Source organism: Onychostruthus taczanowskii, unplaced genomic scaffold (assembly GCF_017590055.1).
Source record: "Onychostruthus taczanowskii isolate IOZ18803 unplaced genomic scaffold, ASM1759005v1 scaffold89, whole genome shotgun sequence".
In the NCBI taxonomy this organism is placed as follows: domain Eukaryota; kingdom Metazoa; phylum Chordata; class Aves; order Passeriformes; family Passeridae; genus Onychostruthus; species Onychostruthus taczanowskii.
In genome coordinates this window covers 290,043-304,499 of record NW_024506882.1, presented here as the reverse complement: position 1 = coordinate 304,499, position 14,457 = coordinate 290,043, and the positions used below count along the sequence as shown (strand labels likewise).

The window sequence follows — 14,457 nt, the reverse complement described above, 5'->3', positions numbered from 1 at the left end:
AGAGCCACGTTTCACGAGCACAGGCTCAGCTCTGACCTCAGTTCTGCCATGTGCAGCACCTGGTGTCACTGCATGCCCTCACTGACTGTGGTTCTCATTGCTCGGATGTTTTCCCCACTCATTAAAAAATTATATGACTGAAAAGTCTCGGTATGGAAATCAGCCCACAAGCTGCTGCAGGGGAAAGCGGATGTGAAAATGGATTTTAGCAGGCGTGGTATTTTAATCAGATATATGTTTAGACAGCTATAACAGCTCCGTTTGTCTGGAGGGACTGTGGGCTCTGAAGAGAGCTTGCTGAAAATGCTGTCGTTAGCAGGGGACTCTGGATGGGGAGTGCAGAACTCAGCCTCAGAACTCACTGAGAATTACTCTGACAGGCACTCTGCATATTGCATTTTGGGCTGGATTGAGTGACTCACGCAAGGCCATAATTAGAGTCTCGTTGTTTTGAAATGCAGCAAGCAGGAGATGATTAGGGATTTTTCAACAGAGGATTCTCTTCTGGTTTGGTGTTTCCTGGATGTTACCCTAAGGTCCTTGCTGGGGCTCAGGGCAGGCTCTCAGCAGCCTGGCCCTGGGCTGTCCTGGATGCTGGGCAGGCTGTGGCAGCCCATGGGTGAATGTGGTGCTGGGGAGCAGCCTGTGGCTGTGCAGGACACCGTGGGACAAGGTGCTGGTCAGAGCCCAGGGACCCGTGGATGGAGCTGGAGGTGGCAGGGGAGTGGGCAGGCAGGGAAATTGGGCTGTCAGCAGATGCACCCTGTGTTTTGTAGACCCAAGAGGAGGAGCTGTTTGGCAATAATGAAGAAAGCACTGCCTTCAAGAACTTCTTAAGTTTTCTGGGAGACACCATAACTCTCCAGGACTTCAAAGGGTAAGTTAAATAAAAAGGATGATTTTACAAATACATTAACAAGAGACCATGTCATATGTAAAAATATCTCCGTGTGAGAACAGAAGTCATCTCGCTCATGAGCGGGATGTGCGGAGCAGAAGCAAATATAGTTTTGGCTTGTTTTTCAAAGCTGGGGGAGTTAAAAAAAAAAATGGAGCTGCCAAGAGAGAAAAATTTCTTTTCCTGCATTTTGAGGTTGTGATAAAATCTGGCTATATTCAGCCATAGATGGAAGGCAGTCTGTGGCAACGTGCTGTGCCTTGTGTCGTGGCTCAGCCACGGGTGCCTGCAGGGCAGTCCCTGCAGCAGCCACGGTGCAGGCAGAGACCCCCACTGCTGGTGAGGGATGGCGAGGCCACGGCTCGTGCCCGGGGCTGTGGGCAGCCCTGGCTGACCAGCCCTGCTTTGTGTGCACCCTGTGTTGCAGGCTGGTGGCAGCGATGGCTGGTTACAGCACATGACGCACGGCTTGTTCTTTCCCATTTGCTGGCTGCTAGATAAAGATAAATGAGCTGGGCTGCTCCATCAGCCTGTCCCCTGACAGCCGCTGGTGCTCTCTGTGAAGCTTTCAATTAACATCTCTTGGTTTCTCTCCGCCTTTCCCTTGATCTCCAGTTTTCGAGGAGGCCTGGATGTCAGCCACGGGCAGACGGGAGTGGAGTCTGTGTACACGGTGTTCAGGGACAGGGAGATAATGTTTCATGTCTCTACAAAGCTGCCTTTTACCGAAGGAGACACGCAACAAGTAAGAGAGATGGGGCTGCTTGCACAGAGGGGCGTGAGTGGGGTGCCCTGCCCGGTGCCACACACTGGCACCATGGCAAGTGGCTGCTGGGCTCCCCAGCACGGGGCTGGCACTTGCTGCTGCAGGAGCAGAGCTGCCTGGTTTTACTGACCCAGCATTCTCCCTTTTGGTTTAGCTCCAGAGGAAGAGGCACATTGGCAATGACATTGTGGCAATTATCTTCCAAGAGGAGAACACGCCATTCGTGCCAGACATGATCGCCTCCAACTTCCTGCACGCCTACATCGTGGTGCAGGTGGAGAACCCCGGGGCAGACAATACAGCATACAAGGTGAGGGCAGTCCCTGTGTCACCCACCCAGTTTTGCTTCAGCATCTTGTGACAAGGGCATGGAGTGACAGGACAAGGGGGAATTAGAGATTAGGAGGAAATTCTTCCCTGTGAAGGTGGTGAGGCCCTGGCACAGGTTAACCCTGTGCTCAGTGATGCAGTCAGTGTGGGGACTTGTGCCTGTGTGCTGAGCACACACACATGTGCACACAGGTGTGCTATGTGTGTGCTGTGACACAATGTGTGTGTATGCAGGCATCAGTGCATAAAACACGTGTTTGTAAAACAGCTCATTTGTTAAAGAGTTTTGATGGTCCTCAGCATTTGAATGGAACAGTCTGACATGTCACCTGGGTGTAGGTGGCATAAACCCTGTTATCCTGCTGCCCCCGTGGGAATAACCTGTCTCTTGACTCCTCAGGTGTCAGTCACAGCCCGGGAAGACGTTCCCTCCTTTGGCCCACCCCTGCCGAGCCCACCGGTGTTCCAGAAGGTAGGGGCTGAGAGGGAAGCATGCTCCAAGCTGTAAAAAAAGTAGATGTGCATTTCCAAGGTGTTTGCAAGTTGGGGAAAACGGGACTTGTGGAGCTGACCTGCATTAATTTTGGTTCCATTGAGGCTCCTGGTTTATGGTAGGGTGAGTGGCCCTGCGGCACTGCATGGCATTACTGGAGCAAGGTGGCAGCAGCAGCTCTGGTGCTGAGGGACTGTGTTGGTGCAGGCGGGCACCTCAACCCTCCTGGGGCTTTCCACCAGTGCATCCACATCTGGAGGGACTGCCAGGCGCTGCGAGCTTGGGTTTTGGGTTGGTACAGCTGTGGTGCCAGAGTGCCAGAGTCCTAAAATGGTGGGTGTCTTCCACGTCGCTTCTGTCCCCGCAGAGCCCCGAGTTCCGGGAGTTCCTGCTGACCAAGCTCATCAACGCCGAGAACGCCTGCTGCAAGTCCGACAAGTTTGCAAAGCTGGAGGTAACGCTGCCCACGTGTCCCTGCCTGGAGCAGCTCTGGGGAGTTGTCCCACTGCTCCTCAAAGGCGCCTTTCCCTGCTGAACCGGGTCAGTGCTCGCAGGGACGGGAGCGTGGTGACCGTGGGGCGGCTCTGCCCTCGGGGAGGCACGGGCTGCTGCCGTGGATCCGTGCCACTGCTGCTCCCTTGGAGCCTGGCTGAGCCCTGGTGTCCCCTGTAGGGCCAGGCATGGGCTGCTGCCATGGATCCGTGCCACTGCTGCTCCCTTGGAGCCTGGCTGAGCCCTGGTGTCTCTGCAGGGCCAGGCTCAGGCTGCTGCCATGGCTCCGTGCCACTGCTGCTCCCTTGGAGCCTGGCTGAGCCCCGGTGTCTCCCGCAGGACCGGACACGGGCTGCCCTGTTGGACAACCTTCACGACGAGCTGCACGGGCACACGCAGGCCATGCTGGGGCTGGGGCCCGAGGAGGACAAGCTGGAGAATGGGGGACATGGAGGCTTTCTAGAGTCTTTCAAGGTAAAGCCCTGCCCTTGCCAGCAGCACAGCTAAAATGCACCTGGGCTTGGCAGAGTGCATGTGGGGGGACAAGAGATGCCCCCCGAGGGTTGGGTGGCAAGCGGAGCTGGGGGCTGCTGCCACCACTGCCTGCTCAGCCTGCCAAGTGCCCACGCTGGTCCCAGTGGGAGCTGCAAAAGCTGGCACTGTTGCATTGTTGGTGAGTGTCCCCATTGGAGTGACTTCTCCAGAGTTCCTGAGCACCTCTCTACCAGTGTGTGCAGCATTTTTTGTGTCCCCAGAGGGGTCTCAGTTCAGGCCAGAGTGTGTCACAGAGTGTGCCTGCAGCTGGGCTCTGCTGTGGCAGGACATGTCCTGCTCATGTTCTGCTCTGCTGTGGGACAGGGATCAGGAGGGGTGCCTGGGGCAGCTGCCACAGCAGCAGCTGGGGTGGTGGTCGCTGTGCTTAAAACTGAAGTTGGAAAGAATGTGCTGGGTGTGGAGTGGGGAAGTGGTGCTGAGTGTGCCAGGGAGACTGGGTGAGTGGGAGGGAAAGCAGGTGATGTGGGCTGGAGGAGAAGGAATGGGTGAAGTGCTGTGGAGGGAACTCTGAGCAGCCACTGGCAGTAGGGACAGTGACTGGCTGGGCAGCAGGGACACCCTTGAGATGGAGGGGCAGCACCTGAGTCTGAGGGCACGAGCCATTGCCAGGTGTCTGTGGTGCAGCTCCCTGCAGCACGGAGCGGGCTGGCACTGCGTGGCTGTCACTGACTGTCCTGGCTGTGACTGCTGGGACAGCTCAGGCACGGTTATTTCTGTAGCACAGAGGAGTGAGACTGGTGAATGAGCCACCTCATCCTGTACCAGGAGGATGGGGCTGGGGAGGAGGGGTGCACAGCTCCCCAGACCCCGCTGCAGAGGCTCAGCTGTGTCCTGTTCCCATGTCACACGTGTAGGAAGGGCTCTGCCGCGCAGCGTTCACCTCCGGGTCTCAGCGTGGGGTTAAGCAGTGATGTTCTGGCACACCTGGTGCGTGCCAGCAGGCAGACCGTGCTCTCTTGGCATTGCAGGGAGTGCTGGGGTGGGAGGTGAGCCCCCTGCTCCGTGCTGGGCGCCTCGGGCCCGCGCTGCTGGGCTGCCTGCTGGCTTACGTCCTGCACCGCGCGCTCTCGGAGTGACGGGGAGCACACACACCAAGGAGGGCTGCAGGGGCTCAGACCTCATCACCAAGGAGGGCTGCAGGGGCTCACACCTGCTCCCCTATCCTATATCCTTTTTGTCCACTGCCGTGCCCCTACGACCCAGCCTGCAGACCCACCCCCTTGGCCAGGCGAGCAGGGGACCACTCCTCAGAGGTGAGCAGAGCTCAGTTCTGCTGGGCTCTGAGTGAGTGAGAGGTCACAAGGCCTTTGCCTCTTGTGTGGGGAAAGGAGTCACTCCTCAGGGCTGGGGTGTTGGGGACCCCCACAGAGTTCCACAGGAGCCTGCAGAGTGAGTGCCTGTGGCTGCTGCTTTGCAGCAAAGCGACTGATCACTTTTACCTAAGAACAACATCAAATTGTATATGAATGCTGCTGACCCCAATAAATTCAGTCTGGTGGACTCTTGCTTGATGTTCGTTATTGGATGGGCAGGAGGGGCTGTTGGGGCTATGGGTTCAGCACTGCAGGCTCAGTGAGAGCTCGGGGCTGCAGCTCCTCTCACCCTGTACAGCTCCACCGGTGGCTCCGTGACCCCGGAGCCAGCAGCAAGCAGCCTGCGAGCTGCAGAGGCAGTGCTGGCACCCTCTGGAATCTGGCTTGCCGTGGCTCATTTACTCTTCAGCCTGGGCTGGGATTCAGCCATGGCTGTGGGAATAGCTGAGGGGAGAACGGGTTGCTGATGTGAAGAGTGAGGGAAGGGATGTGGGGGAATGAAGGCCCACAGGAGCAGGGAGAGCCCTTGGCTGCCGTGGGGCCAGTGCTGCACACTCAGCTCCAGTCCCTTCCAGAGGTGGATAGACCAAACCAGGAGCCACAGCAGCGATTCAGGCTAGATGTATTCTCAAGCAGTAGCTTGTTGAAGAACAGAAGCACTTTCATGTGGCTGTGAAGCCTCCAGCTCAGGGGCTGTTTTGGGAACAGGCTGGAGAGGTGCAGGAGAGGTGCAAGAAAGGCAGGAGAGGATCTATCCTCCCTGAGTCCAGGCAGAATTGTGGAGGGCGTGCACACAGACATGGCTTATGGCTTGGCTGTGGTCCCCATTCCTGCCGTGGGGTCTGGGAGGTTGGCCAGGCAGGAGGCAGGGCTCGGGGCTGCTGTCTGTGTCTCCTGGTCCCAGAGATGGAGTCCTTGGTATCACAGAGCAATGGGGGGAAAATCTGATCCCGTGGTGGCTGTGGGGCTCCCGGGGCAGCCCATGCTGAGCTGCACCTGAGGGCTGCTGTCAGGAGTCGTGCTGCTGCTGGGGCGTGCTTGCTCTCGTGGAGGCACAGACAGGTTGCTCTGCCTTGTGCCTGGGGACGACCTGCAGCTGGGGAGGAGCTGTGGGGCCAGCACCCTCTGGGTGGTGATGACCTGCTGTCCCCTGTGCCACAGAGAGCCATCCGGGTGCGCAGCCACTCCATGGAGACGATGGTGGGCAGCCAGAAGAAGCACCATGGCAGTGGCATCCCAGGCAGCCTCAGCGGGGGCATTGCACACAACAGCGGCGAGGTGACCAAGACCACCTTCTCGGTGAGCACGTCCACGTGTCCCTCTGTCCCTCTGTCCCACTGTGCCTTGCTCTTCCCACCCCTCCCCAGCCCAACGGGTCGCTGCGTGCCGCCGATGCAGCTTGGCAGTCCCTGCAAGGGCAGCGAGGGTCAGGGTGAGGGGGAGGCTTGAGCAGGCTGTGCCTTTGGATGCCTTGTTCAAGTTGGGCTCGTTTTGTGGAAGAACCAAAGATAAGCTTCCTGGGGTTTTGGCCCCAGAGTAAAAGGAGATAGAAGTTCTGGCGTTGTGGGGTTTTTAGATGCGCAGGCAGCGCAGTTCCTGGCAGGATGTTTAGCCTCTGATGTCCCAGGAGAGAGCTGTGCTCTCAAACCCAGCTTGTTCTGTGCTCTCAGCCCCCTGTCCCAGCTGTTGCTGCCAAGAACCAGTCCAGGAGCCCCATCAAGCGCCGCTCAGGGCTGTTCCCTCGCCTGCACACGACTTCGGAGAGCCAGGCGGAGAGCAGGACGAGGTGGTAAGTTTGTGCTGGTGCCACTCTCACAGTTTATAGCTGGTGTCAGGTAGTGCAATGTGACCATCCTTTTAAAGTCTCTTGTATAACTCGTGCAACCTGTCTCTTTGTGCCCGCAGCGACAGTGTTTCTGGAGCCCAGAAGACACCAGATTTGGGACATTCTTCCCAAGAGATGAAATCTGAAACCTCATCCAACCCCAGCTCCCCTGAAATATGCCCCAACAAAGACAGGTGAGCCCGGAGGAGCCCATCCTCCTTCCACCACAGCTCAGCAGACGCCAAGGAATCTGTCAAACAAAACCATATCTAAATTTTACTGTAAATAAGTTTGATATTAAGGGAGAAAAGGCTCTGGTGATTCTTGGGCACAGCTCCTTTTTGGTCCTTACGAAGAAGAGCAGAGAGCAGCGTTTGGCCTCAGGACACAGGAGGCTGCTGTGCCTGCTCCTCCCTGCCAAGGCGAAGTCAGCTCTGCCTGGGGCTTCCTGCTGGGCACCCAGCCCGTGCCCTGTCCCACGCCTTTGGAAGTGGTTATGTGCTGCAGCACCCCAAAAGGTTCACTCCTACGGCAGCACTTTGCTGCGGGGGTGTGCAGGAGGCCTGTCCCCCGTCACAGTCCAAGGGACACGCTGCCCTGGTGACAGCCACGCGCCCTTCCTTCCGTTCCGCCTCTCTCCAGGCCTTTTATCAAGCTGAAAGAGAACGGGCGCTCGAACATCTCCCGTTCCTCCTCCAGCACCAGCAGCTTCAGCAGCACGGCGGGGGAGAGCGAGACCCTGGAGGAGTACGACAGCGTGGTGGGTACCAAGGCTCCCCGAGGGCACCCCTGAGCTCCCCTGGGCTCCCTGCTGCCTGCAGACCCCCGGCTCGGGGGGATGTGCCTGCCAGCCCCCGGGGGACTCCTCGCTGAGGAGGGGGAGAGGCTGAACCCGTCCCGGGGTGTGGGGAGGAGGAGGAGGAGGAGGGCTGGTGTGCCTGGGACACCGGGGGCTGTGGCTGCCCCATCCCTGGAGGTGTCCAGGGCCGGGCTGGACAGGGCTGGGAGCAGCCTGGTCTAGTGGAAGGTGTTGCTGCCCACGGCAGGGAGGGTCTGATTAGGGGGTCTTTAAGGTCCCTTCCAAACCAGGAACCCAAACCCCTCTGTGATTCCGTGGCACCCCAGTGAGCCCTGCAGTGCCCAGGCCAGGGGCTGCGGTGGGGCATTGGCAGGGTGTGGGGGAAGACCCGGCTGCAGGAAAAGCCTTGTCCTGTCTGTGAGCAGGGAAGCCAGCCCTCCACCGCCTCCCCGTTCAAGCAGGACGTGTTCGTGTACAGCGCTTCGCCCGGCAGCGAGAGCCCCGGCGGCGCGGCCACCCCGGTCATCATGAGCAGGAGCCCCACAGGTGGGTGACAGGCACCTGGCAGGGACACCGGCTCTGCCTTCGCTCCCGGGGCTGCCCAAAGCCACAGCCCCGGGTGCCGTGGTGGTGGGCTGGGATGGGGGGCCCCCTGCCAGCCCTGCCGGGTGCCGGGAGCAGCGGCTGTGCTCACCCCGGCAGGACAGGCACCCAGGGCTGCGGGGCAGCCCCATCCTCACAGGGCTGGCCTGCAGAGATGGCCCCACGGGCTGTGGGTCTGTGCTTCCGTGGGGAACGTGTTTCCTTTCTCAATCAGGTGGCTCGTGCTGTTCGTGCTGCGGCTTTGCTCCCTCTGTCTCCCCTGACATGTGCAGTAGTCGTGGAAACTGTCTCCAGAGGCTGAGCCGTGACTCACAATCACTTAATCAACACTCAGCTTCCCGTGGTCTTGGCTGCATCCTGCCCTGCCAGCCCGCTCTCCCGCTCCATCCCTTTCGGTCGGGCGGTTTGCACAGCGAGGTGCAGCTCAAGAGGGCCAAGCTCTTTGCTGCCCCATCCTCAGTGAGAGGGGGCATGGCCACACTCACCCCTCGCCCACAAATCCCCGTGGCTCTGGGTCCTGGAGCCACACTGTCAGCTGAGGAGCTGCTTTTGAAACAGCCGGGAAGCACAAATACACCCAAACAGCTCTGTAACTGGCAAAATGGGACCGTGGAGGGCAGGCAGGATTTTTGTGTCTCAGCACCCCACAGGTCCTCCTCCTTACTTCACTAGTGGTTTTCTGAACCCTTAAACCAGCCCCTTTTAATGCTTGAAGTGTTTATTTTGTATTTTTCCTGCCAAGAACATGAAAATCCACCCATACATTATATGGATCAGTCATTCCGTGTAGCCTTTTCAGTGGCATTTCCAGGAGAAAGACTGTGAAATGTAATTAAGCCTCAATTTGTTCCATTGCAAACACTTAATGTACAGCTTTTGCCAAACATTCAGCCAAGGCAGACTAAATATTGGTAGCACTCCTGACAGCCTATTAAAGTGCCTAGCTGGGCGAGTGCAGCCGGTACTACAGCAAATATTTTTGTTCACAGTTTATTATTTTTGTTCTTTGTTTGTCCTCTCCCTCCAGCAGATCTAAAGAACAGAAATTCTCCGAGGTCCAACCTGAAGTTTCGCTTTGACAAGCTCAGCCATGGCAGCTCCAGCATGGTGGGTGCCAGGGCTCTCCCTGGGGGGATGCTGTGCCCTGCTCCTCCCTGCCTGGCACGGGGGTCTGGGCTCTGGGGGGTGGCTCTGGGGCCTGTGAGGGGGAAAAGGGAAGGGATTTTGCCACTTCTTGCCCCTTTGTTTGCCACTCATGCCGTGTGCTGTTCTTTCACACAGAGCCACTAGCAGGAGGGAGTCAGGAACTTGTCACAGGTGAGCGTTGGTGTGCTTTGTCTTGTGCAAAAAGGCTGTTTGGGAGCCAGCTGTGTTATTGCTTATGGGATCCATCCTGTGCCTTAGAACACCTGAAATGCTGCTGTAGGTGAGGGAGGGAGAGGGCAGGGATCCATGGAGCTCTGCACCCTCCAGTGCTGCTGCTCCTTTCTGCAGCTCCTGCTCCCAGCCCAGCAGCTTGCACCTTCCCAGCTAACCTCTGTCACACACTGGTGCCCATCTCCAGGTTTGCTGTGCTGTGCTCTGGGCACTGGGGTGGAAAGGCAGTGCAGGCCCTTACCCATTCCAAAAATCCGAGGGGAAATGGAAGATACACGAGATGGATTTCCTGGGTTCCTTCTGTTCTGTGAAATTAAGGGTGTCATTAGGAAGATCCAAACTGAGCAGAAGAGCCCACAGAACTTGAAATGAGAGAAAGTTACATTTCTGAAAGCGTGGGTCTCAAAAAGCTGGGATTTTCACCTGATCACTGGGTTTCTCTCTCCCACAACCTGTGAGTGATGGCTGGCCTGGCATTTTGGGGAAGGGCACAGCCGTGGCTTCAGCTCCCTCCCTGGGACAGGTGCTTCATAGCCAGCACCTCAGGGCTGGGAATATTCTCCTTCCACGCTCCTGACTTTTATCCTTTTCTTCTTTGCACAGAATGTTTCAACAAAGGGAAAAATCTTCAACACCCCCCGGGAGCACGCACGCCCCGGCCGTGGGCGGCCAGGTGCCCTCGCTGCTGCACCAGAAAAGAGCTCTCACCTTGCCACAGTCCTGTCCTGACAGGGACCAGCCGCCTTGTCACCCGGTGTCCCCCCGTCCAGCACACCCCTGCGTGCAGCAGGGGACGTGTCCCTGGCTGTGCTGCACGCCTGGCAGGGCCGTGTCCCCTCCTGGGTCACCTGTGCTTGCCCAGATGTGCTGCAGCTGGTGGGCACCGCCCATTCCCCCCGTCCCTGCGTTGCCTGGCAGCTCCTTTTGGGCAGAGGGGCAGCAGGAGAGACCTCCACAGAGTTTAGGTCCCTCCGTGCTTTATTTGCAGTTATCAGTGGGGTTTATGTTTGTTTTTTGAAGGGGGGGGTCAGGCCAAAGTTGGGTGTTAGTGGCTCTGGGGCAGTTTGCCCTCCACCATTGTTTGCTGTTGTTCTTCTCGGGGGACAATGGGACAAAACCTCCCTGGGGGGGTCCTGGGCAGCTCTCCCTGGAGTGGGGTCTGCAGTGTCTCTCCAGCTGTCCCCCAGCTCCTGCCTACACCCCAAAACCTCGGGGCAGAGGCAGCCCCTCGCTGCAAACTTGCTCAGTTTCTTGCACAAGAGGCAGGTGAGTGACAGCCCAGGGAGTGGAGCTGGGGACAGCAGCCAGCTCATCCTCCTTGGCAGGTTCACCCTCCCTGCTTTGTCCCTGCCTGACACTGAGCACAGGCCTGGGAAAGGTGACCCAAAGCTAAAGCTGTGCTGTATTACAGCTTAACTTTTCTAAGTACTAGAACTGGAACCAGAGGGGATTTACCTGGTGGGCTCTGCTTTGCCCTATGGCTTGGATCACCACGCAGGCAAATGCATAAAACTCTGGTGATTTGTGAGGCATTAGGCTGCTCCAGCCCTTACAGAGTCTCTCCTGCTGCTTTTGAGCCAGCTCTTGTTATTCTGAAAGGATTATAGATTCTGCAAGGTAACTTCCCATAATGCCCTTTCCCAGAAAATACCTCTCTCAACATGCCAAGAAATCCTTTTGCTCTTTTATGGAACTTCATGTGAAGTTTCCAGAAGCCTGTCCGTAAATTTCACATTGCTCACAGATTTCCCTTACCCATTTTCTGGAAGACAGGCCATGATGCTGCAGAGATATTCCCCCCTGTGCCCCCAGCCTGCCACCCTTGTGCCCCCTCATGAAATCAGGTTCTCAGTCTGAAGTGAACACAGTTCTTCAAGTTTGTGATTCCTACTGAGCACAGGACTTTGGGTGCCAAAGCCCCCGGGGGTGCTCCTGGAGGCACGAGGTACCTGAGCGCCTGTTTCAGGAGGCAGGGGCAGAGCTGTGCTCCTGGAGCAGCCCTGGGCAGCAGCTGTGGCTGCTCCTGCTCCTGCTGCCCTCTCTCTGGGGCAGGTGCTCTAGGATTCACCATCACCTGCCCTCCTCCGTGTCACGTCCCCGGCCAGGGACGAGCCCAGGCCAGCAGCACGTGCTCCCCGAGAGCTCCCCGAGAGCCTTACCCAGGTGCTCTGCTCCTGCTGGAATCCATCCACGAGGGAAGGCTGTAGCTGGGATGGGAGGGGAACCAGGCTAAAGAACAGTTGTGAAAAGGCAGGGAACAGTTTCACCGGCCCCAGGTGCTGCGTAGGACCAGTAAATACCAATAACTCCCATGGGGATGCTCTCTCCTGCTCCCAGCAGTTGCATTCCAATGGAGTTTAAGCCTTGAGGTTCCTGTGGGAGGGGAGCATGCAGTGTGCTCAGTCCAGCCTGTAGCTGTAGGTGTCTCAGGATCACACACTTTGCTGTTCAGCACTTGTCTGATGATGCTTCAGTAGCACTTTCAAACCCACCCCCAAGTCTCCTCTTAGAAGCTTTGGTCTGATTTCCTGAGGCTGCACAGTGAAACACTGACTGGTGCAATCACTTGCTCCCAGGGTCTGCTCTGGGTTTGCTTTTTCCTCAGAAGTCACTCGGTTCTGTAGGTGTCGTCATTCCTGTGGGTGTTGATCTCCGTGAGATCTTTCAGCAGATGATGCAGTGGCTACTGTCAGCTGGTTTGCCATTTTTGCTTGTTTTGTTGCCTTTTTTTTTTTTTTTTTCACTTGAAACTGTGTCTTTCCTTTTTGACCTAGATTGATTTGGGAATTATTCGGGTGGGACTAACAGGCAGGGCAGTGTGAATCCTCAGGGAGGTTGCAGCGCTCTGGGCTGGTCCCTCCTGCCAGCCCGGAGCGGCGGCGGGGCCGGGGTCTGGCTGAGCTGTGCCAGCGGCTCCTGCGGGGCATTTCCAGCAGGAAACCCTCGCCAGAGGCCAAAACCCGCTGTGCATCCTCCCGGCAGCTGGGTCTGGCTGCTGTGCTCGGCCCCGGCAGCCCGGGCTCGGCAGGGCTGCTCTTACAGCCCGGGACTTCTGCACTTCCAGCAGCGGGTGGAGGTGTTCCTGTAGATATTTTGCAAAATGTTTTGTGCTTACTAGTGACACGTACACATCTATACATATATAAAAGGGATATATATATATATATATGTATAAAATATATATATTTATATATATAAAGGAAAGGATCCTTAACTGACACTAGAATTACTGGGCAGTGCATTTTCCTTTCTGATTCCTCTGTTTCCATGCACACAACTTCTGCCCTCCTCAGAAGTGACATGGCAGAGGGAGCAGAGGGGCTCGGAAACGCCTTAGGGGGGCGGTGGGGAAGCCCCCTCTGTGTGGAGGGGTCTCCGTGGCTGGGGGTGCTCCCGTGTGCCGGGATTTGGGTCCTGGTTTGGCTCAGCCGGCTCAGGTGCAGCTGCACACCTGGTGCCGCTGGCTCCGCGTCCTTGTGCGGGACCTTCCCCAGCAGCGTCACCTCCACCAGGGGCTGGCAGAGCCCTGTCCCGGGCTCCGTGCCCCTGTCCCGGGCTGTCAGAGCGCTGTCCCGGGCGCGGTGCCCCTGTCCGGGTTGGCAGAGCCCAGTCCCGGGCTGGCAGAGCGCTGTCCCGGGCTCTGTGTGCCCCTGTCCGGGCTCTGTGCCCCTGTCCCGGGCTGTCAGAGCGCTGTCCCGGGCTCGGTGCCCCTGTCCGGGTTGGCAGAGCCCAGTCCCGGGCTGGCAGAGCGCTGTCCCGGGCTCTGTGTGCCCCTGTCCGGGCTCTGTGCCCCTGTCCCGGGCTGTGTGCCCCTGTCCTGGGCTCTGTGCCCCTGTCCCGGGCTGGCAGAGCCCTGTCCCGGGCTCCGTGCCCCTGTCCCGGCTGCGCTTCCCTCCAGGAGAGCTCTTGGCACGCACCCCTTCTCGGAGCCCCGCAGAGCCAAAGCACAGCGCGGAACTGCTTTTTCTGAGGGAAGCAGGGCATCCTAAGCACAAACTCCTTTTCTTCCCAGAGTTTGGAGGGTTTTCGGGAAGGGCAGGCCAGGGGCCCGGGGGTGTTTGCGCCGCCGAGGGGCTGTGCCTGGGGCCGGCATCTCTCGGCTGCGCTCGGTGCCCCCCGAGGCCGGGCAGAGCCCCCCGAGGCCGGGCAGAGCCCCCCTGCTCCCCTGCTCAGCTCACCCCGGCCCCAGCATGCTCCCATGCCTTCCGTGAATGTAGCACTGCGGCTGTCCTGCACAGGGAATGCCGGATCGGCAGCCGAGAATGTGAAGAGGGTTTATAGGGTGAAAAGAATTCTTGAAGAAATGTCTCTGACAAAGTTTATTTTTGATGTAGAGAGGCAGTGCTTTGTAGTTCCTGGTGACCTATGTCTGTTGTAAATAATGTATATTTAATTTATTGCTATGGTAGCAGATTGTTATGTATAAAACGAAAGGTTCACAAATGTATATTTTGTTGCTTAAATGTGTCTTTGCAAAATTCACAATAAATAACATATTTTGTGTCCATATACGTGCTCTGTGTGTGTGGCAATGCAGCGACAGCTTCAGAGGAGCTTTTTGGGAACTTTCCTTTGCAAACCAGGTGAGGGCACGGAGCTGGCAGAGCCGTGGCAGTGGGAGCTGGGGGAGCTCCGGTGACATCAAACACGGGATTAGAGGAATCCTGGAGCACAGTGACCTGTGAGTGGGGAAATCTCTGCTGGTGCTCCCAGCTGGGGCTGGAGCAGCGCAGGAGCAGCCAGCCACCCTCCTGCAGACACTCAGCCATTTGACCAGGAGAGCTGTCTGAGCTGGAGCTGCTGTCCCATAAATCTCCAAATACCCGGTGTGGCAGCAAAGCTGTGCCAGCCCAGCTCCCCTCGGGGCACCAGCCCTCTGGGCAGCCCGGTGAGCTAACAAGGAAATCGCATTTTCACTCTCCAGCTCCTCAGCCTCTCTTCAAACCCATTTTATTTTATTTTTTTCTTTTAATACTTTAGCAGGGTTGGGGAAAAGGCTGCTGTGG

General features: G+C 57.6%; 1 protein-coding gene across 12 annotated transcripts in view; it reads left to right on the top strand.

Annotated features, from left to right (window-relative positions):
• The window catches only part of RAP1GAP2 (RAP1 GTPase activating protein 2), a 44,320-nt gene extending 30,358 nt beyond the window's left edge, over positions 1–13,962 (top strand). For 7 of the 12 annotated variants that reach the window (XM_041425327.1, XM_041425329.1, XM_041425328.1 and 4 more), the window contains 14 exons: positions 777–877; positions 1,514–1,643; positions 1,819–1,974; positions 2,395–2,466; positions 2,855–2,941; positions 3,319–3,453; positions 6,009–6,146; positions 6,518–6,636; positions 6,753–6,866; positions 7,315–7,432; positions 7,897–8,017; positions 9,102–9,181; positions 9,356–9,391; positions 10,055–13,962. In XM_041425327.1, coding sequence (XP_041281261.1) covers positions 777–877; positions 1,514–1,643; positions 1,819–1,974; positions 2,395–2,466; positions 2,855–2,941; positions 3,319–3,453; positions 6,009–6,146; positions 6,518–6,636; positions 6,753–6,866; positions 7,315–7,432; positions 7,897–8,017; positions 9,102–9,181; positions 9,356–9,364 — 1,380 coding nt within the window. In that variant the 3' untranslated portion in view covers positions 9,365–9,391; positions 10,055–13,962. The remainder of the gene's footprint in view (positions 1–776; positions 878–1,513; positions 1,644–1,818; positions 1,975–2,394; positions 2,467–2,854; positions 2,942–3,318; positions 3,454–6,008; positions 6,147–6,517; positions 6,637–6,752; positions 6,867–7,314; positions 7,433–7,896; positions 8,018–9,101; positions 9,182–9,355; positions 9,392–10,054) is intronic. The other 5 variants (XM_041425331.1, XM_041425325.1, XM_041425324.1 and 2 more) reach the window with 5 other exon arrangements.
• Positions 13,963–14,457: the final 495 nt, after the last annotated feature.